This window comes from Grampus griseus (assembly GCF_964374135.1).
Source record: "Grampus griseus genome assembly, chromosome: 10".
Classification (NCBI taxonomy): domain Eukaryota; kingdom Metazoa; phylum Chordata; class Mammalia; order Artiodactyla; family Delphinidae; genus Grampus; species Grampus griseus.
In genome coordinates, this window is record NC_139004.1 from 102,341,419 (window position 1) to 102,365,149 (window position 23,731).

Here is a 23,731-nt window from a genome sequence, read left to right on the forward strand (position 1 = left end):
CCGCCCCGGCCCGCCCCGGCCAGCCCGGCCGGCCAGACCCCGCGGCCGCGGCCCCGCCCCGAACTCGCCTGGCCCGGCCCTCCGCGCCGCGCCAGGCCAGTCCGGCCCTCAGGGCAGCGCTGGGCACCGCCCCTGGCCCGCCCCCGGCCGTACTCTTCCAGCGCTGTTCTCGGTCCCGCCCCCAGGCCTACTGGGCCCTCGGCACTGCCTCTGGCCCGCCTCCAATGAGACTCCGCCCTCAGACTTGACCCAATCAGAATCCACCTTCAGACCCGCCCCGGCCAGACTCCGCCCCCAGTTCTGCTTCCGACCCCGTCCCCATCCTGACTGCGCCCTCAGGGCTGCCCTCAGCCCGTTAACACTCCTCGGCTCCGCCCTTAAGCCCGCCCACAGCACCGACCCCCGTACCCGCCACGCCCCCCACCGCCAATTTATCCTCTGCCTCCGCCTCCTCCTCCTCCCCCCCGCTCCCGCCCCTCCCGCTCACCTAGGACTAGCCAGCTGCCTGGCCTCTCCTACCAACCTGGGTTCTCCTACCTGGTCTCTCCCAGACCCACAGAAAGGAGTGGGCTCGAGGGAAGGGTAGCCTGTTAACCCAGCCGTTGGGCCCAGAATGGCCTCCTTTAGAATGGATCTCTGGGGAAGGGAGACCACTGGGTCACCTCGGTGCTCACACCAAAGGGGCTGCAGAATCCGTCTAACAGAGGATGGGAGAGGCGGTAGCATTTTTCCTGTACTGAAGAAGGGAAAGGTCTGGCGCACACTGCAAGGAGGAAAAGAGAAGGCTTCCATGAGGCCCAAAACTAAGCTGGCGCCAGAACTGGGGAGGAGGCCAGAATCCTTGTGGGGCTGTGTGCTCAAGGTGACCCCCCCAGGATTCTGGGAGAGTGGAATTAGGGAGCCCCGTTTGGTGGGAGGCCAGGTTTGGGGGATTCCAAAGCCCAAAAGGCAGCCTAGCAGTGGTGGAAGCAGCTGCGCAACCGTCTCAGGATGGGCTGGCTCAGTTGGGGATTTGAGTCCAGTTGGGGGAACTGACCCACCTGATAAGACTGACCTGAGCTGAGGAACAAGGGTGGTTCATGGAGAGTTCTGTGTTAGGGCAGACCCGTTCCCCACATGGCCTGGTGAACCAGGCCTCCTCGGAGAAGTGAGACCCAAATGTCTCTCAGGAGCTTAAAATAGATCACATAGGACCTATTCCCCAAAGTCTCCCCAGTTACCCAGATGGAAGGGAATTGAGGACACCCCTGCCCTCTTCGGACAGTACCCTTACAAAGGGGCCGCAGAACTTCAATTCCATGTAATTTTAAAGTTCGATTAACGCCTGCTATGGGTCAGGTACTGTTCTGAGGCCTTGGAATCCATCAGTGAACAAAGCAGAGAAAAACCCATATCCTCCCCAGTAAAAAAGGGAAGACGGCCTTCCTGTAGCTTAAGGAGACCACAGAAAGCAAGTTCACCAGGACTAGGACCCCCAAGGACCCTGACCAGCTTTACTGGCCCAGTGGGGAAGACACTGGACCAGTAGGCAAACGCAGACCCACGGGGATGGGGGAAGAGTTACTGATCTCCATTCCCATGAGAAATACCCAACAGCACCAGACAGGAGCTCCCCAAGTGCCAGGGAAAGCAGGTGTGGGAGCCCAGCTTTGTTACATCACGTTGGAGCCAAGGACATAGCCTCCATCCAAGGCAGAAGTAGGCTGAAGGACATGGGATGGAAGGCTTCCCCCTGCTGGGCTGGCTCTGGGAAGCGGGGACACGTCAAAGCCCAGGACCCCAGAAAACAACGTCTGCCCCAGTGGCTACCCACAGCACCAGGTGGAGAGGAGGAGGGGAAAGGTGGCTCCAGGAGGGGCCAACGTCCCACCAGCCACAGGCACGGGGAGAGGGAGGAGGCTTGGGCAGCTGTGGGCGTGCTGGGCAAGTGGATGGCCAGCTGAACTGGCCTCTCCACTGGCCTTGCCTGGAACTGGTTTGCGGTGGGGAGTGTTGGCCCGGGTGTGGACTTTGCCAGAAAACACAGCCACCATTTGCATTTGTGGGGTGATGGAATCCTTCTAAAACTGGACTGTCGTGAGGGCTGCATGACCCAGGAGATTTATTAAAATCATTAAGTTGTACACTCACAGTAGGTTTTTATGGTATGTCAAGTATATCTCAGGAATGCTGTTAAAAAATATCTGCATTTCCTCTCTTTGGTGGTAAATTCTTGGATAGCACAGTGGAATTTTATCTGAAAATGAATTATGCGCCTTTGAAATGGAGTAATTAAAAAATGTTTATGATGTCTCACTTAATGCCCCCCAGCTTTTTTTTTTTTGTGGTTGCACCACATGGCGTGTGGGATCCTAGTTCCTCGACTGACCAGGGATCAAATCTGCACACCCTGCATTGGAAGCGCGGAGTCTTAACCACTGGACAGCCAGGGAAGTCCAAGGCCCCAAATTTTAAGTAATGCACATCCCAAAATCTTTTAAATGTGTCAAGAATTTAACATTCTTAAAGCTAAAGGTGGGTGAGCTGAACGAATTTTCACTGTTTGTGCTATTGCCACACGGTGGCACCATCCTAGCTGATATACGGAAGCACCTGCTGTGACCCCAGCGTTGCGTGGATCAGAACTCCTCCAAGTGGTGAGAGACTTTCTCCCCCTTCCTTCCTTCTTTTCTCATCTTTTCCTTTCCTTCTACAGTCACCATTACTAAAATATATAGCCTCTAACGATATCATCCGAGTTTTCTTTCTTTGAAAGAGCCCAGGCTACGGATGAAAACGTGCCCCTGGTCAGAAACAAAGGTGGAAAACACCAGGAAGACCAGACACCAGCCATGACGCCCTGTGTTCTTAATACAGAAGAGTGCTTGCTGCAAAATGTTAAAAAACTGAAAGCAGCAAGAATGCAAAAATATGCCACAGCAGCTGTGGACTTAGGTGCCCTGGGCCGGTGCTGCCTGAGGGCTGGGAGGACTCCTCGGGGCAGCCGCCTCGTGGCCAGAGAAACATCAGACGTCCGCCCTCCCCTCCCAGTGCCCCCAAACCTCCTAACGGAGGCCAAAGGAGCCCTGCTTCATTCCAAGGTACCACTCACACACAGGAGGCTCTGACTGGAAACACAGGGTCACCAGGCTCAGCATCTCCGCCCCAACCTCCACCAGCCCCGCGGTGCCCTCCCACCCCAGGCGCTGTGCCCGCCCTGGAGGGGTGACCTGGCTTCCTCCCCTCGCAGCTTCCTGCTGGCCCCCAGCCACCCCTGCCCGCACCAAGTGGGCCTGCTAGACAGACGCCAGGGACAAGCCCCAGCCCGTCGGGAAGCCCCTCTCACCACTCCCACTGCCTCTGCTCCCCTGCCCTGAGGCTCCTCCCCTAGTTCCCAGCCCCTCACACTTGCTAGTTTTCACACAGTCCTACCCGGCCCCACCAGAGGGACCTGGGGCACAGCTCATCTCCCTGGGGCGAAACGCAGGCTCGGTGACGCAGAAAAGCGCCAGGGGCAGCCCTACAGGAGACCCTTCCTCTACAGTCTGCCTTCTTCTGCGGGGGAGAGTGCGAGAGGGTGAGGCAGGAGGGGAGCAGATGTGAAAATCCGCCACCCCCATCGTGGACCTGTCTGCTCTTTAGTGGACCTGACGTCCCCCCGCTGGATTCTGCTGTCACTGCTTCCATTAGTATGAGCAGGGGCTTTGGGAGGAAGCAGTGAGATGCTGGTGGTAGCAGAGGATGGGGTGGGCATGGGGTGGTCTGGGAGGAAACAAAATGGGCCCCCTCGCCCTGAAAGGTTTTAATCTCGTCCAGGTTTACAAATTGCCCGAGCCAGAGCACGTGGGCTCGGGGCAGAGTGCAGAGGGCTGGGGTGCAGGGGAGAAGGGCGCTGCGGGGCCCGGGTGGGGCTGGTGTAGGAGTCTTAAGGCATGACAGGTGGAGACTGGTGTTTCAGACTCACTAACCGGGCCGGTGGGGCAGAGGGGAGAGGAAGGGGGAGTGAAGTCCATGGACATGTGTATCTATGTTTGGGAAACTGTGAGCAGAGCCAAAGCTGATACAAACCATGAAACAGATTTTGTCAAAGTTTCCGTGGAGCTGGGCCATGGAGACCACACCCCCACCAATGGCCACACTCCCCTGCTGTTCCAGGCCTGGGGGGAGCCCTGCAGAGGCCTCCTCTCCAGCCCCTGGCAGACAAATAACTGGGACCTGCAGTACAGGAAGAAGCCTGGGGTTTGGCCCATCTCTGCCAGGGACACCTGTGCATCATGAGCAGAGTCCCAGTTTCCTCAGATGCCAGACACGGATCCCTGTGCTGCCCACATCCCATCCGGGGAAGCCACCGCGAGACCCTGGGGGGTCGTCGGGAGGAGACTCGGGGGACTGTCCAGGTGGGCCGAGCTCCACGCACCTGCCAACCATCTTTCCAGGGACAAGAAACACCTGTCGTTTGAACCTCCTGCTCTCACTGAATGCGAGGAGCCCCACCTGAGTGACCCTTGGATGAAAACCCCGTAACTGGGCCATCTGAGCTGGGCCCTCCAAACGCTCCCCAGGGGCTGGCTGTCCCAAGGCCCCCCCCTCGCCTCTGCCCACCCCATGGGACTGCCCAGACCCGGGGGGAACTCGGACGGCACCAGGTCCAGTCCTGGCCTTTAAGACAGGGCACCTGAGGCCGGTGTCCAGAGGGACCTGCTCCAAGTCCCCACTAAGTTCGCTCCTGAGCCCCTGCCTGGGGCCAGCCCCGGGCTGGGTGTGGGTCCCAGGGCTGAGTCTGACCCTGCCCGGCCCCCGGGGCTCCCAGCGCTCCAGCCCTGACCCTCTCTGCTCCCGGCACACACTCGCCCAGGGGCTCGGCCGAGGGGCGCCTCCAGCCCTGCCTCCAGGGAAGTGAAGCCCCCCCACCCCCGCCCCCGGCCCAGTCGTGGGCCGTCCCCTCCCCTCCCAGCTCTGAAGCCCCAGGTCGCCTTCCCCACGGCCACTCCCCACCCTGCCCGGCCTCCGCCTGACCCCCTCCACCCTGGCTCGGGAACATCCTAAGGCAGGTCACACACTGACGGTCAGCCCCTCGCTCAGGCTGGCACTGCTCCGCTGCCCCCAGTCTCCTTCAGGAGGCCTGCCGGACACGCCCAGGACCCCTCCCGAGGGTGGGGAGCCCCCCCACTCTGCCTGGAGCTGCGCCCTCTGCTGTGGGTTCTCCCCACCGGGAGGGCAAGACTCGGCGATGGGTTTGCACCGACTCCCGGGCATCCTCTGTGTGCTCCCCAAAGGCCGGCGCCACGGGCCCTGCCGCTTCAGCCCTGATCTGCAGCCGTGGGTGCGGAGGCCATGGGAGGACGGCCCCACTACCTCCTCAGCTCCCAGACAGGCCGCCGCTGGTCCCAGCCCTCCCACACCAGGGCTGCGTGTTTCGGAACCCCGTCCCCTGCGGTGACTGTGAACCTCACTTAGGTCCCAGTGCAGACACGGCCTCAAGACAGGCAGCCCAAACCCGGAGGTTGCCTTTCACACAAAAATCTTTAATAAAAATAGCTCTCTGCAGAACCAGTCCTAGACAGCAGTAGCAAACTCAAACTCCTGCCACCTGGGCAGGAAGGAGCAAGGCCAGCTGAGGGGTCTGAACTGAGGGCAGGGCTGCCCCGAAGGTGGAGCTCCGCGGGCTGCGACGTGTGGGATGTGGGCTCGGGGCCCACACACCTTCTCATCCTTCCAGAGGAGTTACAAACACATCTGCGTTTTTTAGGAGTGTCACTAACTGGTCGCCCTCCCCACCAAATGACAGGAGGAGGCTACGTGAGACACTCAAAGGCTGACAGGGAGCAGCGTGTCCTACACACTCAAGACAGAAGTAAGTGGGTTCACACGTCAGCAAAACACCGGTACGAGGTGACACCGGGGCATCCCAGCAGGCCAACGGCCCTTGGTCAGCACACAGGCGAGAGCAGGGGAGGGAGGGAGGAGGAGAAGCGGCAGGCAGCCCGGGCTGCTCACCCACCACGGCGCTAGGTGGAAGCCCCAGCTCGGCCCTAGTAGCCCAGGAGCCGCCTGGCCTCCTCGCTCTGGGCCTGCAGCGTCTCGCTGGTGTACTTCTGCAGGAGCTCCATCTTCTTCCTCCGCACGAGCGCCTCCTCGATCTGCGGGCGGGAGAGCGGAGGGCTCAGGTCGCAGGCCCCACAAGGCCAACACGCTGCCTGGGCCCGGCCGGGAGCCCAGCACCCTGTGTCCGAGGGCCCCGATCTCCGCCCGGGGAGCAGGTGAGCGACAGAGTGCTGGACTGCTGCCTCCAAGGTAGACGGAATGCTGCCTCGTCTGGACGCCTCGCCCTAACCTGAGCCCAGGGACCAAGGCCCTGTGGAAGGGAGTGAGAGCCGCCCAAAGGGACAGGAAGGACCAAGAAAACCACACAGCGCCCCGTGGGGCCCCTCGGAGGCCAGGCGGCCCCCAGCCTGTCCTACCTCTTGCTGCGATGGCACCGGGACGTGAGCGATGAACTTCTGCTGCCCGTCCTCCCCTCCTTTCTCCTGGCCGCCCTCCTCATCAGACTGCAAAAGAGCACAACCAGAGGCCGCGCAGAGGAGACCGTTAGTAAGTGCTGGCATCGCCATAACGTGCACCAGCCTGCAGCCATTGAAGAGGAAAAACAGTGACGAGGAAGCTCTGTTCTCAGACACAGAGACACCCAAGACACAGCGTTAAGTACAAGAAGCAACAGAACACTGTGTTTTGCGCGACCTCTTGTACGAGGAAGAAAAGAGAAGCCAGTGATCTCAGTGAGAGCCAGCGGACAGAGGACAGGGCTGCGAAAGATAAGCTGTGTTAAATCTCTGTATACTTTTTGTGTTTTGAGAATACATTATCTATTTTTTTAATTAAACTTGAAAAAAGCATATGTAGAAGAAAGCATCACTCAGAGGCTGCCTGTGAGTCAGTAGAGATCGCTCATAACCTAAGGAATGACGTAGCCCTGGAGGCATGAGGAGAAAGGAGGCCTGTGTGGAGGCAGGTCCACTGCCCGCAGGTCTCTGGGCCGGACCCTGACCCCACCCGCCGCCGCAGGTCACCAGCTGCCAGGAAAGCCGCGGCGGAAGCTCTCAGACGCCGCTGGTAGGAGAAACTGGTCCCAGGGCTCTGGGAAAGTCGGGCTGCATCCACCGAGGCGAGCCCAGGGTGGAAGTTCCACTCCTCAGGGCAGACTCCAACAAGGAAGGCTGTTGTAGCCCCAAAGAATCCACACATGTGATGAAAGACACAGCACTGCCCACGCGCGTCACACCACGTCAGGTCCCTCGGTGGACACTGCACTGTCACTGTGCAAGCCACTGGGGACACTGGGTGAAGGATGACACAGGACCCTCGGCAGCAGCTGTGCAACTTCCCATAAATCTTAAGCATTTCAGGAGAAACAATTTTTACATCCTCTGATGGCTTTCCATCGCTCTCATGGTAAAGGAAAATGCTTCCCCAGGGGAGCCGGGGCCCTTGCTTGGCCCACCTCCCCTCCCGCAGCCTCCACTCTGCCCTCCAGCCACCGGCCCGTCCTCTGTCCCCCGCGCTCCCATGGGCTCGTCCGCTCACGCTGTTCCCTGCTGCCTCTTCGCTTGGTTACTTCCCCCTTGTTTCCGGATCTCAGCTGATGGGTCACGTCCCCAGTAAAGCCTTCACTGGCCCTGCCTTCACCATGTCGCTAACCAGAGCTCCTATCACAGCTGCCATTTCCCACGGTGTCTGCTGACCGGACTGTCCCCCAGGGCTTCAAGCTACAAGCGAAGCGTGTTTGCTGTCCTGCCCCTCGAGTGGGCCTCACAGTAGCCACTCATTAAACAAACATCCCTTGAAAGAGCAAATGGATTATTTGTACCTAGAGAAAATCTTCCTAGGACACGCTGCCATCCTGTTTCAAATGCCTGCCTGAGGGCACGAACCTCAGGTCTGCTAGATCCTGTGTGACGGTGACTAAGTCACTAAGCCTCTCTGAGCCTGCTTCCTTGCCACTGACATCATGGCAAGCCATGTGACGTCACACAGGGCCTGACCCATAGTCCAGGCATGGGTGCTTCCCTTCCCCTTGCTCAGTCGAGCAAATCAGTTCCATCCTGGACCTGCCCAGGGAGTAAGGCCTGCAGGGGTGCTGGGAGCAAGGGGGCTCTGCCTGAGGGATTACAGCTCCATCCCCAACCGGGACCCCCTGAGGAAGTCCCTTCTCTGCTCTGGGCTGGTTTCCAGCTGTAACAGACGGTGGTTAAGACTACAGAAGAGTTACCGACACTGCCATTTAAGCAGAAACAATGAGGTCATGGGCTAAAACACACTGGCTTCAAATGTGTTTATAAATCCGATTCCAGCATGTTCAGGAGGGCCCATCTCTGAGATGCACGTAAGTCATCCCCGGTGTAAAGCAGTTTAACAAGTGCCCTCACAGCCATTCCTCTCTGAAACCCTCCCTGTGAACCCGGAAGGTGCCCTTCATCTCCACTGTCTAGGAGAGAAGGCCGAAGCCTCAGACGGCGGCAGGGGCAAGAGCCGGGCCTCGACCCTGGCCCCTCGTCTGCGCTTCCTGCTACCGTGCCCCCATCCTCCGCGGCACAGAGAACGTGGTGAGCGCCAAGGGGTCCCGCGCCGCCCCCCAATACCTCCTGGTCGGCAACGGCGTAGATGTCAGCCTCCTCCTCCTCCTCTTCCTCCTCCTCCCCTCTTGCCAGCCGGGCCTCTCTCTCTGCTTTCCACTTGTCCACTAACTCGGCTCTGACTGCACACAAGGGAGAGCAGGCGTTACTCACTCTGGCCTCTAAGAAAGCGTCAAACCCCATGCAGGGCGAGGCCAAGGCCTCCCTGCTGGAAAGAGTCACCTTCATCCTGCCCCGGCGGGCAGGAATCAGACAGGAATCAGATGGGAGGGCAGCTTTTAGCGGACACACCCAGATCCTCCCCAGTTCAGCACCCTGAGGTTCTCAAAAAACTAAAACTAGAACTACCATGTGATCCAGCAATTCCATTCCTGGGTATATATCTGAAAACAACAAAAACACTAATTCGAAAAGATACATGCACCCCAATGTTCATAGCAGTACTATTTACAGTTGCCAAGATATGGAAGTAAACTAAGTGCCCATCAACAGATGGATGGGTAAATAAGATGTGGTGTATGTAAACACACACACACACACACACACACACACACACACACACACACACACGCATATACACAATGGGATCCTACTCAGCCATAAAAAAGAATGAAATAATGCCATTTGCAGCAACATGGATGGACCTACGGATTATCATACTAAGTGAAGTAAGTCAGATGGAGAAAGACAAATACTGTGTGATATCACTTATATGTGGAATCTAAAAAATACAACAAACTAGTGAATATAACAAAAAAGAAGCAGACTCACAGATATAGAGAAAAAACTAGTGGTTACCAGTGGAGAGACGGAAGGGGGAAGAGGCAATTTAGCGGTAGGGGATTAAGAGGTACAAACTATTAAGATAAAATAAGCTGGGGCTTCCCTGGTGGCGCAGTGGTTGAGAATCTGCCTGCCAATGCAGGGGACATGGGTTCGAGCCCTGGTCTGGGAAGACCCCACATGCCGCGGAGCAACTAGGCTCGTGAGCCACAACTACTGAGCCTGCGCGACAGGAGCTTGTGCTCCGCAATGAGAGGCCGCGACAGTGAGAGGCCCGCGCACCGCGATGAAGAGTGGCCCCGGCTCACCACAACTAGAGAAAGCCCACGCACAGAAACGAAGACCCAACACAGCCAAAAATAAATAAATAAATAAATTAATTAAATTTTTAAAAAATTGGATTAAAAAAAGATAAAATAAGCTATACAAGGATATATTATACAACATGGGGAATACAGCCAATATTTTATAATAACTGCTAATGGAATATACCTTTAAAAATTGTGAATCTCTATACTGTACACCTGTAACTTACATAATATTGTACATCAACTACTTCAATTTTTTAAAAAGCCCTAAAAAAACAATGTTCCTTATAAAAATAAAACCCCATTTCCAAGGGAGAGAAAAGAAACCAGATGCCAGCAGCAATGAAATGAAATGCCCGCAGACCTACGTTTCTTTTCATATTCCTGTTCCAAAGGCACAATAACACCATCGTCTTCATCTAGGTAACCGTAGTATTCAAAATCGATCGCCTTCATGAGCTCAGCGCGTGTCTTTCTTGGAGGAGGAAGAGCTAAAAGAAAGAATTCACCAGCTTAGCTGAATTCCCCGTCATAATCTCACTCAAGCCTTCTCCTCATACAATGTTACGCAGGCATATAGTAGGTGTGTTCATCAAAATATCATGAAATAGGCACTTCTCTACACTAGTAATGGGATTATATACGTGGTACCACCCTTTTTAAAATCAGTGTTAAGGGCTTCCCTGGTGGCGCAGTGGTTAAGAATCCACCTGCCAATGCAGGGGACACGGGTTCAAGCCCTGGTCCCGGAAGATCCCACATGCTGCGGATAGCAACTAAGCCCTTGCGCCACAGCTACTGAGCCACAACTACTGAGCTCACGAGCCACAACTACTAAAAGCCCGCACACCTAGAGCCTGTGCTCCACAAGAGAAGCTACCACGATGAGAAGCCTGTGCACTGCAACGAAGAGTAGCCCCTGCTCGCTGCATCTAGAGAAAGCCTGCACACAGCAACAGAGACCCAATGCAGCCAAAAGTAAATAAATAAATAAATTTAAAATAAATAAATAAGTAAAATTAAATAAGTGTTGAAATCTTTGACCCAATTAGTCCATTTAGAAGGAATCTATCCTAATTTAAAAACAGAAACAAAAGCTGGCAAAGCTTTACGGACAGAGGTGTGCATCACAGCGTTATTCATACAACAATGAAAACTTGGACAGCCAAGGACTGTGATCTGCAATTCAAGCATGGCGGAGGGGAGGCGATTCTGCAGCCCCAGTAATGCTGCTTCACAGGTGCTTTAACAACACAGAAAATGCCATAATATTTAATGAAAAAACTAAGAATACAGATAAAACAAAAGAAACTACAAACACAAAAGATAAATGAGAAATTCCTGAAGAAAATACTTTCAGACTAAGAATTACTATTCAGAATATTTAGTAATACTTGAAAATCAAAAGGGAAATGACAATCCAACAGATTAGTCAAAGAATGAAAGCTGATAATTGAAGAAAAAAAACTCTTACGTATGAAAATTTCATTTAGTAACTGAATTCGATTGTCAATTTCATTAGTAATGGGGAGGAAACAAAAAAATAAAAATAATACATTGTTTCAAGCACCAGATCAGCAAAAATGTTATAATTATAAACATCTAGAAATAACTAAATACCAAAGGAGGGATGGTCACACCAAGTACGGTTAATCCCTGAGACTCTCTAATCCGTCACATCACTTGGCATTCTAAGGAGAACTATGAGAGGACATGGACGGACTGCACACACAACCCTGTCCACCCCTCCACCGCGTGGGCTGCATCCAGGACGGGGCTGAAACCTAGCAGGCTCAGAGCACTGCATGCATTCCGGCCACAGGATGGAGCTGTGATCCAACCAAAGCCAACCAGACTCAATTCTGGGAATTCTGCTTCAACTGTTGGTGGGGGGGTGGGGGGAAATCTGTTGCTGAGAGAGAACAAAATTTAAGTCGATGACGGACAACCAGCCACCACAAGAGGAGAGTGAGACAGAGAAAAAAGCTCACAGGATGGAAGCCAAAACTGCAAAACGGAGCAATGTGACCTGGAACCGGCCATTCCTGAAGGCAAACCTGTCAGTTATGTGAGCCAATAAATTTATAGACTTTTCTGCCTAAAGTAACTGGGGTTGAGTCACCTGTCACTTACGCTGATGTAATTTAGTTGATAAAATAAGCATGGAAGTGCATGGAAAAGGCTGGAAGGGAACATTCGAAACAGATAATACCAGTGACGGGTCATCTCTAGCAGGGCACTGGGATGGGGGTCAAGGGGACTGTGCTACTATTTTTATTGTTTTTTTGCCGTGCGGCATCCGGGATATTAGTTTCCCAACCAGGGTTTAAATCCGTGCCCCCTGTAGTGGAGGCACAGAGTCTTAACCACTGGACCACCAGGGAAGTCCCTGTGCTACTATTTCCATTATACGCATTAAGACTAAGTTGCGCACTTTCTTGGTTAAAAAAAAAACAAAAAACACTGTATGACTGGAATAAATAAAAATAAATTTAGAAACAATGTAAAAGCAAAAAAAAAAAAAAGTAACATACACAGCACACTCTCATTTTAGGAGCCTTAAAACTCTGGAAGGGGATACACCCCAACATGTCAACAACCATCATCTATAAGTTGTGAAAACGTGGGTGTTTCTTCTGATTTTCTGTATTTTACAACTTATCTATAATAAAATTATACTGCATTCATAATAAACGGCATGATATTTAAACTCTGAATTATTTTAAGTGATGTCAATCATGCATGCAAAACCAGTGTGTGCGTAATGAATTTAAGAATGAGCAGAATTGTATTTTTAAACAAATAGGAAAACCGACTGGAAGGAAACAGCAGAACGCCAGCAGTGGGAGGAATCCTGGTCTCATCCTTCTCTACTTTCCACACTGCTTTCTATAAAATGCTTGGACTGCTTCTTGAAAAGTCAAAATTGAGATACACAGAAATTCCAGACCAGCAGTTTTCAACTGCATTTTGGAGGCTCCCAGGGCTGTGGAAGGAAGGGCAGGAGTGGAGAGGGTACCCGGCTTGGATTCATTCTCTTCCACTTGTGCATTTCGGGGTTTGGCCCAAGGTGTCATGTGTCCTTCAGTTAAGAGTTTTTTCAACTAAACACGTAACTGAAAATGAAGCTGACTGAACTGCAAACAGGGAGATTCCTCGTTCACACTCAGACGGGTATGGGCAGAGCCTACAATCTGACACCTGTCAGTTCTGGGTTCCCGTTCTCACCCCAACTGTGTGCCCACCTGAGAACGATAATCCTCTGAGGACACGGGGCTGCTGTGCGGCTAAGAAATGGCATAGGAAGAGTGCCCTGCAGACAGCATGTCTACTGTTACAAGCAGGACCAAGAATTCCAGGCTAACACCCCGGCGAACACCAGTTACTTACGTTCTCTCTCAAACAGTTCTCTGACGCCAGGCAAGTCTTTCGCTGCTCCGAAGTACTTGTAACCTCGATTTCCTGGGACTTCTTTCCCTTCATGATCCAGCATTTTAGGGCCAACTTTCTTATTGGGAAGGAAGAAGAGAAAATGGATCTGATCCTTAAACCCAGTATTTCCATGCTTGCAAATAGATTTAAGATAATAATGCTAAAGGGAGAAAACATTCATGTACAACAGAAATATATTTAGGTACTTTTTTTAATCTCTTAAAAATCAACCTAAATACCTAACAGTAAGAGGATGATTTAAGTAAATTATAGCATATTCAGGATGGAATATATCCTATAGCTTAAAAATGATGGTTCGTATGGAACTCTTTTATTGACTTAGAAAAACACAATATAACGTTAAGTGAATAAAAGCTTTAAAAAAATTGCAAAAAACCTAAATGACAAGCAGTAGAAGACAAATGAAATATCCAGAAGATGGAATTCTCTCCACTAAAAATGATGATGTTGACAACTGCATACAGTATGTGACCCTGGACAAGGCTCTGTACTATAAGGGGAAAGGCCATAAAGGATGGAAATCAATAAAACAGCCAAATGATTGTATCAAAGTTAAATGTCTTAAACTCTACCATGGTTATATAAGAGAACATTCTTATTCTTAGGAAATACACACAAAAGTATTTCTTAGGAAATACCCCTTAAGTATTAAGGAGTAAAGGAACATGATGTATTTAAGCCTCAAACGGTTCAGAGAAAATAAATCTCAAGGTACACACAGAAAATGATAAAGCAAATAGAGAAAAATGTTAAAAACTGGTAAATCTGTATAAAGGGTACATAGGATTTCTCTATACAATTTGTAGAACTTTCTATGAGCTCAGAAATGCTTTTTGAAACAATTATATAAATGATTATTTACTGACACGAACATATGTGTCTGATAAACTGTTAAGTGAACAAAGCATACAGTTAGAATAATGAACCATTATCTGTAAAAATAAATATATATGTATATAGAAGAAATTCTGGAAAGATAAGTAGAAAATGTTAATAGCAGTCATTTCTCAGTGGTAGGAAAATATATAATGTAATCTGTACCACACATAGAATATATAAATTTTTTTATACTTTAGAATTTTTATATTTTTTGTTATATATTCTTTTTTCTTTTACATAAAAGTAGGTACTCTTTATACAATCAAAGTTACCATTTTGAAAAGAAGTATAAAACCTAGAACCAAAATTGTACATACATGAGTATGACCTCAGTTACAGGACTCATGGAAAAACAATGGACAGAAATATTCCAGAAGTTGCTCCTAGTTAAAAGGATCATGACTGCATGGTGTTCTGCTCTATACTTTTCTGAAATTAATAACAATATATTACTTTTTCTCTTATTATTGTACTAAAATACACGTAACATAAAATTTGCCGTCTTAACCATTTTTAAGTGTCCAGGTCAGTGGTATTAGTACATTCATAGCGTCATGCAACCATCACCACCATCTTGTAAAACAAACTCTAAACGTGTCACTTCTTTTTTTTTCAGCTGCACTGAGCGGCTTGCAGGATCTTAGTTCCCCGACGAGGGACAGAACCTGGGCCACGGCAGTTAAAGTGCTGAGTCCTAACCACTGGACCACCAGGGAATTCCCTAAATGTTACTTTTGTACATAGAAAATGAAAATAAAATTCTTTAGCATTAAAAAGACGATAGGGCTTCCCTGGTGGCGCAGTGGTTAAGAATCCGCCTGGCAATGCAGGGGACACGGGTTCGAGCCCTGGTCCGGAAAGATCCCACATGCCACGGAGCAACTAAGCCCATGCGCCACAACTACTGAGCCTGTGTTCTGGAGCCTGCGAACCACAACTACTGAAGCCCACGCGCCTAGAGCCCATGCTCCGCAACAAGAGAAGCCACGGCAAGGAGAAGCCCGCGCACCGCAATGAAGAGTAGCCCCCGCTCACCGCAACTAGAGAAAGCCCACGCACAGCCACGAAGACCCACCGCAGCCAACAAATAAAAAAAATTAATAAAAAAAAAGACTCTACAAGGAAATACATAAAAACATTACTGTTGACTCTGGGTGGTGGAACTTAAGAATATTGTACATATTAATTTTGTAACCCTTCCAGGAAGGGTAATAAACCCCTGCACTAAAGCAGTCTGACAGGGAGCAAAATCACCATCACAGAACTACTGAAGATGCAGTGAGAACGTTCCTAGCACAGGTACTCCAGGAGTGGAAGTGCCTTTCCTTCTGCAACAAGAATAAATGCCTCATTTTTAGGCCAGGTACTAACGTGAGAACTGTGGTTTTGCATTAAATACATAGAAAAACTGCACGTATTTTTTCCATAACATACTACAGTCCACTGACTACATACTACGGGTTCAAATGACCTGGGAAAATGGGGCAGGGCCTGGGGCAGCATTTTTCAAAGTTGACACCCACTGGCGGGTCGTGGAATCCATTACATGGGTCATAATCATCAATTTTTAAAAAATCAAGATAGAACAGAAAAATAAAAAAGATAGAACAGAATAGAAAATATCAAAGTGCAGCAACATATACCAAGTATTTTTTCAGTACTGTGTTGTGATATAGTGAGTGAGTGAGTGAGTGAGTGTGTGTGTGTGTGTTTATTTTATAGTGGGTCATGGGCCTAAAAGCTTGAAAGTCACTGTTCTAGAATACTGCATTTAAAGAATCCAGAGAAAGGAAACACAGCCATGTCCCCAGGGCCCCCTTGAGTACAGAAGCCGACCATGGAATGGTTGTCCCAATTCTCAAGGAGTTCAGAGAAGGCTGTGAGGGGCCAAGGTCATTTCAAACAAGAGGCCCAGGGAGCCTGAGCGGCTCACTCTGGAACACCTGGCCAGTACACGTACTGAGGCCTGCGCTGTGGACCTTTAAGCACCACTAGCCCGTGCTTTCACGTTTCCTGTCCACGCGCAACAGGCACTTTCAAGCCTCCTTTCATCTCTCCAGTGCCTGCTCTGTGGCAGGGCTGCGGGGGCAGCAGGAGCCACCCTGCAGGCAGACAGCACCCGAGCTCAGCCCCAGGGCTGCGGCTTGCTTACCCCATAGTCAGGACCACCGAGCTCCTTGATCCGGGCCTCCCAGTGTCCCTTCTCTCTTAGCAGCTTGTTAATTTCATCATTCAGGTCACGAATTCGGAATTCACCTAGACCAGCTAGAAAACAAAAACATCCTATCGTTTCTTGAAAATACCAGTCGATGTGTAGCCTTAAGAATGAATGTCAACACCTAAAAAGGTGCATAACACAAAGATACTATTTCAATTTGTAAGAAAACACACCCACACCGAAATCATGGAAGGGCAACAATCATGCACAGTTTCAGCAGCGCTGCGGGGGAAGAAACTTCATCCTCATTAGCAACCACAGAAATACAAACTGAAGCAATCCTGCAGCTCCATTTATACCACCACTGAAACAGTAAACTCTTAGAGGTGGGGACACAGCGTCCAATCAATGTCAGCCAAGATGCAGTGAGGCAGCGTCAGCATCAGGGTTGGCGGCAGTCTGTGTTAGTCTAGTCCTTTCAGGAAAGGGCTTGTTCCCACCTTGTTAAGTGGGAACATCTTTGAGAAAGACTAGGGCCTGAGAACTGAGCCTAAGGGACAGATTCTTTATTTTTTACTTATTTTTTGGCCGCACTGCGCAGCACGCTGTATCTTACTTCCCTGACCAGGGATCGAACCCGTGCCCCCTGCAGTGGAAACACGGGTTCTTAACCACTGGGCCGCCCTTAGGGAAGTCCCTAAGGGACGGATTTAAAGGGATGACGACAGGGAGTTTGCTGAGGTGTTGTCGTTGGCAGATGGGAGCCGGGAGCAGTTGGGGCTATTCCAAGGGAGAAACCCTCCCTTTCTCCACTGAATTGCTTTTGTACTTTGTGAAGTCAACTGACCACATACGTGTGCCCCTGTTTCTGGACTTCTTACTCTGTTCAACTGGTCTGTGTGTCTATCTTTCCCCAATACCCAATTGTCTTGAATACCTTTAGCTTTACATTAAATCATGAAATTAGGTGTTATGAATACTCCAATTTTTTTCTTTTTCAAAACTGTTTTGGCTATTCTAGTTCCTTTGCCTTTCCATTTAAATTTTAGAAACAGTTCGTCAACATAAACCAAAAACCACTGCTGGGATTTTGACTGTGATAGATTTTGAAACGAAAAAGAATCGACACCTTTCCTATATTGAGTCTTCCCACCCACAAACACTGTCTATGTCTCCATTTGATTGGTTCTTTGACTCTTTCATCACTGTTTTATAGTTTTCAGCATACAGATCATATATATACTTTGTTAGATTTATACCTAAGTATTTCTTGTGTTTTGATGCTTCTGTAAATAACACTTTAATAAAAGTTCTAGTTCCAAATGTTCACTGCTAGTACACAGAAACAGAATTGATTTTTGTGTATTGACTTTCTATTCTGTGATCTTGCTAAACTCATTTATTCATTTTAGAAATCTTTCTGTAGATTCCTTGGGATTTTCTACATAGAAAATTATGTCACCTCAGAATAGAGCATTTTTCTTCCCTTCCAATCTTTGGGCCTTTTATTTCCTTTTCTTGCTTTATTGTACTGGAAAGGAATTCCAGTACAATACTGAATAGAAGCGGTGAGAATCGATATCTCCACCTTGTTCCTGATCTTAGGAGGAAAGCATTCAACCTATAGCTGGCTATAGGTTTTTTGGTAGAAGTGCCTTATCAGGGGAAAAAAAAAGTTCCCTTCAATTCCCAGTTAGCTGAGGGTTTTTTTTTTGGTTTTTGTTTTTATTTTTGCCTGCATTGGGTCTTTGTTGCCGCACGCGGGCTTTCCTTGCGGGGCTTGTTGCGGCGTGTGTGCTCTTCTTTGCGGTGTGCGGAGTTCTCTCTTGTTGCAGCGTGTGGGCTTTCTCTCTCTAGTTGTGCAGTGCAGGCTCCAGGGAGCATGGGTTCTGTAGTTTGTGGCACACAAGCTCTCTAGTTGTGGCAAACGGGCTTAGTTGCCCTGCAGCATGCGGGATTTTAGTTCCCCGACCAGGGATTGAACCTGTGTCCCCTGCACTGGAAGGCGGGCTCTATACCGCTGGACCACCAGGGAAGTCCCATGTGTCTTCGTTTTTTCTTGATCAGTCTGTCTGACTGGAAGTTTATCGATTTTACTGATCTTTTTATTTTTTTAATTTTATTTATTTATTTTTGGCTGCGCTGAGTCTCCGTTGCTGCTGCGTGCGGCACGTGGGCCCCTGCATTGGCCGGTGGATTCTTAACCATTGCGCCACCAGGTAAGTCCTGATCTTTTTAAAGCACCCGCTTTTGTTCTATTTTCTCTATTCATCTTGTTTCCAATTTCATTGACTTCTTCTCTTTATTATTTCCTTCCTTCTGCTTACTTTGGAATTAATTTGCTCTTCCTTTTTAGTTTCTTAGGGTAGAAGCTTAGATCACTGACTTGAGACCTTTCTTATTTTCTTTTATTTTAATGCTATAAATTTTCACCTAAACACTGCTTTACATGCATGCCATAAATTTTTTTGTCCCCTGAATTCTGACATTATGTTTTCATTCTCATGCAATTCAAAATATTTTCTAATCTCCTTGAGGTTTCCTCTTAGATATATGGGTTGTTTAGAAGTATGTTTAATTTCTAAATAGTTAGGAATTTTCCAGATGTCTTTTTGTTATCCATTTCTGTGTTAACTGTGTTAAAATCAGTGAACATACTTTGCGAAGTTTTAATTATTTTAAGTTTGCTAACGTTCATATTATAACCTAAAATATGCTTTATTTTGGTGAATATTCCATTTGCTCTTAAAAAAGGAAAAGGTGCTCTTTTCTGTGAGGTGGACTGTTCCATAAAGGTCAACTAGGTCAGACTGATCGATATTATTGTTCAGTTCTTCTACGTTCTTACTCATTTTGTACCTACTTGTCCTATTGATCATGGAGAGAGGAGGCTGACGTCCCCAAGGCTACCTGTGGATTTGAGAATCGAGCACTTTAAACAGACAAGCTAGCTTACCATTCTGAATTTGAGCCACTTTTTTTGAGATCTCGCCAATGATCTGTGGAAAAAATAAAAGGCAATATATTTTTATGACTTTTGAGTAAGTCTGAAAGCATAAGAAATATATAATTCAAAATGAGTAATTAAAAATTCTTAGAATTCTGGTTGAAGAGTCATGTAGGTACAAAAGCCATCAGAGACCTGTTCTCCTGTAAGATCAGATTCACCCAGCACGTACCTGTCGTCTCCACTTCTCGGCTTTGGGCAGCTCAGTACACTCCGAGGCAAGGAAGGGTCTTCGTTCCTAAGGAAAAGCAAAACACATGCTGCCGCTGTACTGTATGAAATTACAAGCTTTGTGCAACATTCATGACTGACTCAGGCCTGAAGCCTGAAATGTCTAACAGGCTAAAGACATCTGCAGCTTCAGTTGCAGGTGCTCTTCTTCAAGCCTTATGGCTCACGCTGCAGCCTCTCCTTAGGAAAGAACTACACAGGCAAAAACATTCACTGCATTGCACCTGGTACAGGCAGCCACTGGAAACAACGTAAAAGTCCAGTACACTTGACCCTTGAGCAACATGGGGGTTAACCTAAGTTAACTTACAGTCGGGCTTCAGCATCCGTGTTTCCTCCGCATCCACAGATTCAACCAAGCACAAACCGTGTAGTTCTGTAGTATTTACCGTTGAAAAAATCCGTGTATAAGTGAACCAATGCAGTTCAAACCCGTGTTGTTCAGGGTCAGTTGTTACAGAGAGATGGCGAAGTACACCGGTTATACCCATTTCATGGCATACTTATACTACCTTAGGAAATGACAGCTCTCAGTGTTTAAAACAAACATAAACATACATGCATGTCTGTGTGTATACAGGTGTGTGTGCGGGTGTGTGTATAATTAAAAAAAAATATATATCCAAACAACAGTACATATCACCCCTAACCTGGCTGAGTCTCCATGAGCTAAGGTCATTACTGGTTTCAGGTTAGAGCTGCTCCTCACAGCACACCCCACTTTGTACTATTCAGTATTAGACAGTGCTGGGATAACATGGAAACCCAATCATCATATTACAGAGTAGACAGAAGCACAAGTAGTCAGATCATCACACTGCCCCAGCTACCTGGGATTCAAGTGTACAGACTCATAAGACACAGGAAAGCATGGACGAGAAAGAGGAAGATCTGGAGTCCGAAGTCTGTTCAGGAGGGAGTTGTACTGCACTTCTTCTCAATAATTTAAACATTCATGAGGAAGATTTAGACCAACCTTTACTTTTCCCTCTTCCAGCTGAGCTTGGCGAAATCTTGCTAAGGCCGTCCTACCGGGAACAGAGAAGACTCCGTTAGATCCTGCTCGAAGATCTCTTATCATCCAAGTTCCTGGATGGGTAATCTACTCATGACCATACTGAATGTCAACCATCACTCATAAACATATATACATATTGCAATCAAGAAACCACAGAGAAGTTATGGGTTTCCATGTTCCAAAAAGTAGGGCTTATAAGGATTTGTGTTCCTTTCACCCACACGGCGTGTAAGGACTGGACTGTGGGAAACTCTACTCATCAGGCCACTGTGGTGAGCAACACATCCAGATGTTAAAAAGACTAATATTATGGGCTGTCACTCTAACAGCCCCTGCACCACCCCAGGTGAGCCAATGTTCATCCAGAATAAGTTCTGGGAGCTGTCAGAAAACACTATGGGGAAAACAAATGTATGGGCAACTACTATACGAATACTATTTCAACACAGGTAGAGAAAGAAAGCTATATCAAAAGACCAAACAGAAATTTACAGACGAAATCGAGTTGATACGTACATGGCCTTTTCCGCATTTCGGGCCTAAAAGGAGAGAGAAGGGAAGAAAAACATCCATGTTTAAAGAGCTTTTTCTTTTACTCTCTAGAAAAACGTTTCATTTACTTTGTAGAGAAAAGTTTCACAAGGACACAGGCACAAACGGAATGCCTACACTAGTACATGAACACAGTAACAATCGCAACATCAATCACAAGATGCCCACATCCTGTGACCTTACTTATGCTGCTCTCTCTACCTAAATTCTTTACTTCTCCACTCCCCCAAACCCCGTGGATCTGGCCACTCATCCTTCAGAATTTACCTGTGTTATCACCGTCCCAGACAATTCTTCTGTGGCCCCTTCATCCCAGCCAGGCTGCCCCCCTTTGTCTGGGTTTATACCTACCACACAATTTCCACCCAGCATCACAACTGTCTGTTCCCTGCCAGTGAAATTTGAGGGAGGAAAGACTGACTTTTACAAAGTGAGTTTTATATAAATACTGTTGCACTAATGTCAAGTCAACTATCCCTGAAACACAGTGCTAGGCACGAACACATTTTCTGGGTTGTAGTGTAAGTAGAAAGAGTACTTGCTGAGTCAAGGACTTGAGTTTCACTCCCAGCTCTCCAACTTACCATCCCTGAGAAGTTGTCTCTCTAAGCCTCAGTTCCCCCACCTTTACAGCAGGGATCATACCTTTTATCTCATAAAGATGTCACGATGATTTAATGAGATAAATACATGAAGTCATCAGATGCTCAGCAAAAGCGAGCTCAATTTAAATCTTTTTGACTCTCCCTTTCAATGGACACAGAAACAAACTTGTCAAGTTTGTTTGGTAGATAAATGAACACAATACCTACTAAGGGATAAAACAGAGGTTCTCCCAGGAGAAGCCATCATCTTGAGGGCTGAGGCTGTGTCCTACCTATTTCATTAAAGCCTACAGATTCTAAGTATTTAATTTAATATTTCTCAATGCTTACTCCATACTTGAAACACCACGCTGGGTACTAGGAATTTGGTCACGGTTCTTCCTTTTGAGGGAACTCATAGGAATTTCCCCAAAAAAACCATAAATCTTGTGATAAGGGCATGTACCAGGGGTGACGGAAACCCACAAATATGAATGTGTGTGGTGACACTTTGCCAGAAACATCCAGGCCCAGGGATCCTTCTGTCCTGCTAGGGAACGGAGACCGGCGATTCCTTATGTTTGTCAGAGTTCAGAAACAAGAGGCAGAATCAAGAGGCTGAGCCGGCTAGTATGAAGCAGTAATACGGGGCATATCCTCCGAGGGCTGGAGAATAGAAAGGGCTGCTTTTTGTCCACCGGTTTCTCTCGTCCTCCGGATGTTGGGCTCATCGGTCTACAGTGGCATCCAATACACCTTCTACCATTTATTACGGCGTCGTGTGCTTCGCTTAATGAGACCATCATGGTAACCAACATGTAAGAGTATCTCCCTTGTGCCGGCACTCTGCGTGCTCCGTCGTGAGCGCTTCTAGAACAAATGAAGCAGCCGACCACCGGCGCCCGACCACAGCGATCACACCCTCCTGCGGTCACACGACGCCGGCCATTCGTCCATCCCTGGACCCCGACAACGCGCCAGACACCGCGTCAGGCGTTAAGGAGGCAGAGGTGGGAATATCCTGCCCTCGGGAAGCTCCCCGTTGGGGAGCCGGAGAGCAGACACAAGGCAAATAGCGCAGGAACCGCTGCTGGGCCCCCCACGGGACGCGGCGCCGGCCCTGCGCCTCCCGGAGCCTCGGCTTCCCGGTGGGGAACTACAGCGCGCCGTCCGGACTAAGCACGGCCTCGGACGGCGCGGCGGCGCCGAGGCTCAGCCTCCTCCGGCCTCTGGGCTCACGCGGCGCGAAGACCCCCGCGTCCCAGCCGCGGATCCTGTAACCCGCAGGGGTCCCCTGGGCGCCCCGAACCCGGCCCGCCACTTGCCTCCCTCACTCCCCGCCCCACTCACCATGGTGCGAGGGAGGGCGCCGCCCTCAGGCCGCGCGGGCCTAGCCCAGGGAGCTTCGCCGCCCCAGGCGCGGCCGACCCGGACGGGAACTGAAGGTTCTAGGTGACCGCACCACCGGCTTCTGAGTCGGAAGGATAACTGGGAAGGACCAGAAGTGAGGGACCGGAAGCGAAATGGAGAATTGACCCGGGGAGGGGGAGAAAACGCAGGCGAGCTCCCGTAGGCGGCCCTCCCTCGGCGTCTGGACCTCGCACCGACACGCCCTTACGGAAAATAGGGGCGCTGGCAGAACCGCGCTTGCGCAGTGGAACCGACGTGCCTCTAACTGGGCGCGGGGCGCTGGTTTTGCTCTCGCGATAACAACGGCGAGACGTCCCGCGGCAACTGTTGGTACTGCACACGCGGTCCCGCAGTTGTGTGTGAGGCTACCCGAGACGTGTGTGCAACTATAGGTGCGCATCCCTCCTGCCCTGTCTGGTTCTGCGAGCAGACACGCCCTGTGGAAGTTACTTGTCCTCATCCCTCTGAGTGGACGGGGCCGCTGGACTGGGCCCTCCCCCCCCGTCTGCGTGCTCTCCAGGGGCAGGAGCTGGCTCGGCCTCGCCAACCCCCACTCGCCTCCCAGGCGTTTACTTGCGGCCTGTGCTTTTTCTGAGATTTTCTCCTCCTGGAATCGAGGGGTCTGTCGGAGCTGGACCAGGGCTTGAGGTCACCCTTTTAAAATAAGAAATGTAAGGTCCAGGGGAGATGAGAGAGGAACAGTCAGTCGGTGTCTGCTGGGCATGTTGCGGGGATCAGA

The 23,731-nt window shown here is 49.6% G+C and overlaps 1 protein-coding gene across 1 annotated transcript; it reads right to left on the minus strand.

The window, feature by feature from the left end:
- Positions 1–5,489: 5,489 nt before the first annotated feature.
- LOC309828179 (pre-mRNA-splicing factor ISY1 homolog) lies at positions 5,490–23,222 on the minus strand. The gene is made up of 11 exons (XM_082663332.1): positions 22,933–23,222; positions 20,963–20,985; positions 20,405–20,456; positions 19,370–19,435; positions 19,147–19,189; positions 16,185–16,297; positions 13,091–13,208; positions 10,069–10,191; positions 8,616–8,731; positions 6,441–6,527; positions 5,490–6,119 (listed from the first exon to the last, which is right to left on the minus strand). Exons 1-11 carry the CDS (start codon positions 22,933–22,935, stop codon positions 6,012–6,014), a joined length of 852 nt encoding a protein of 283 aa, XP_082519458.1. The 5' UTR covers positions 22,936–23,222; the 3' UTR covers positions 5,490–6,011.
- Positions 23,223–23,731: the final 509 nt, after the last annotated feature.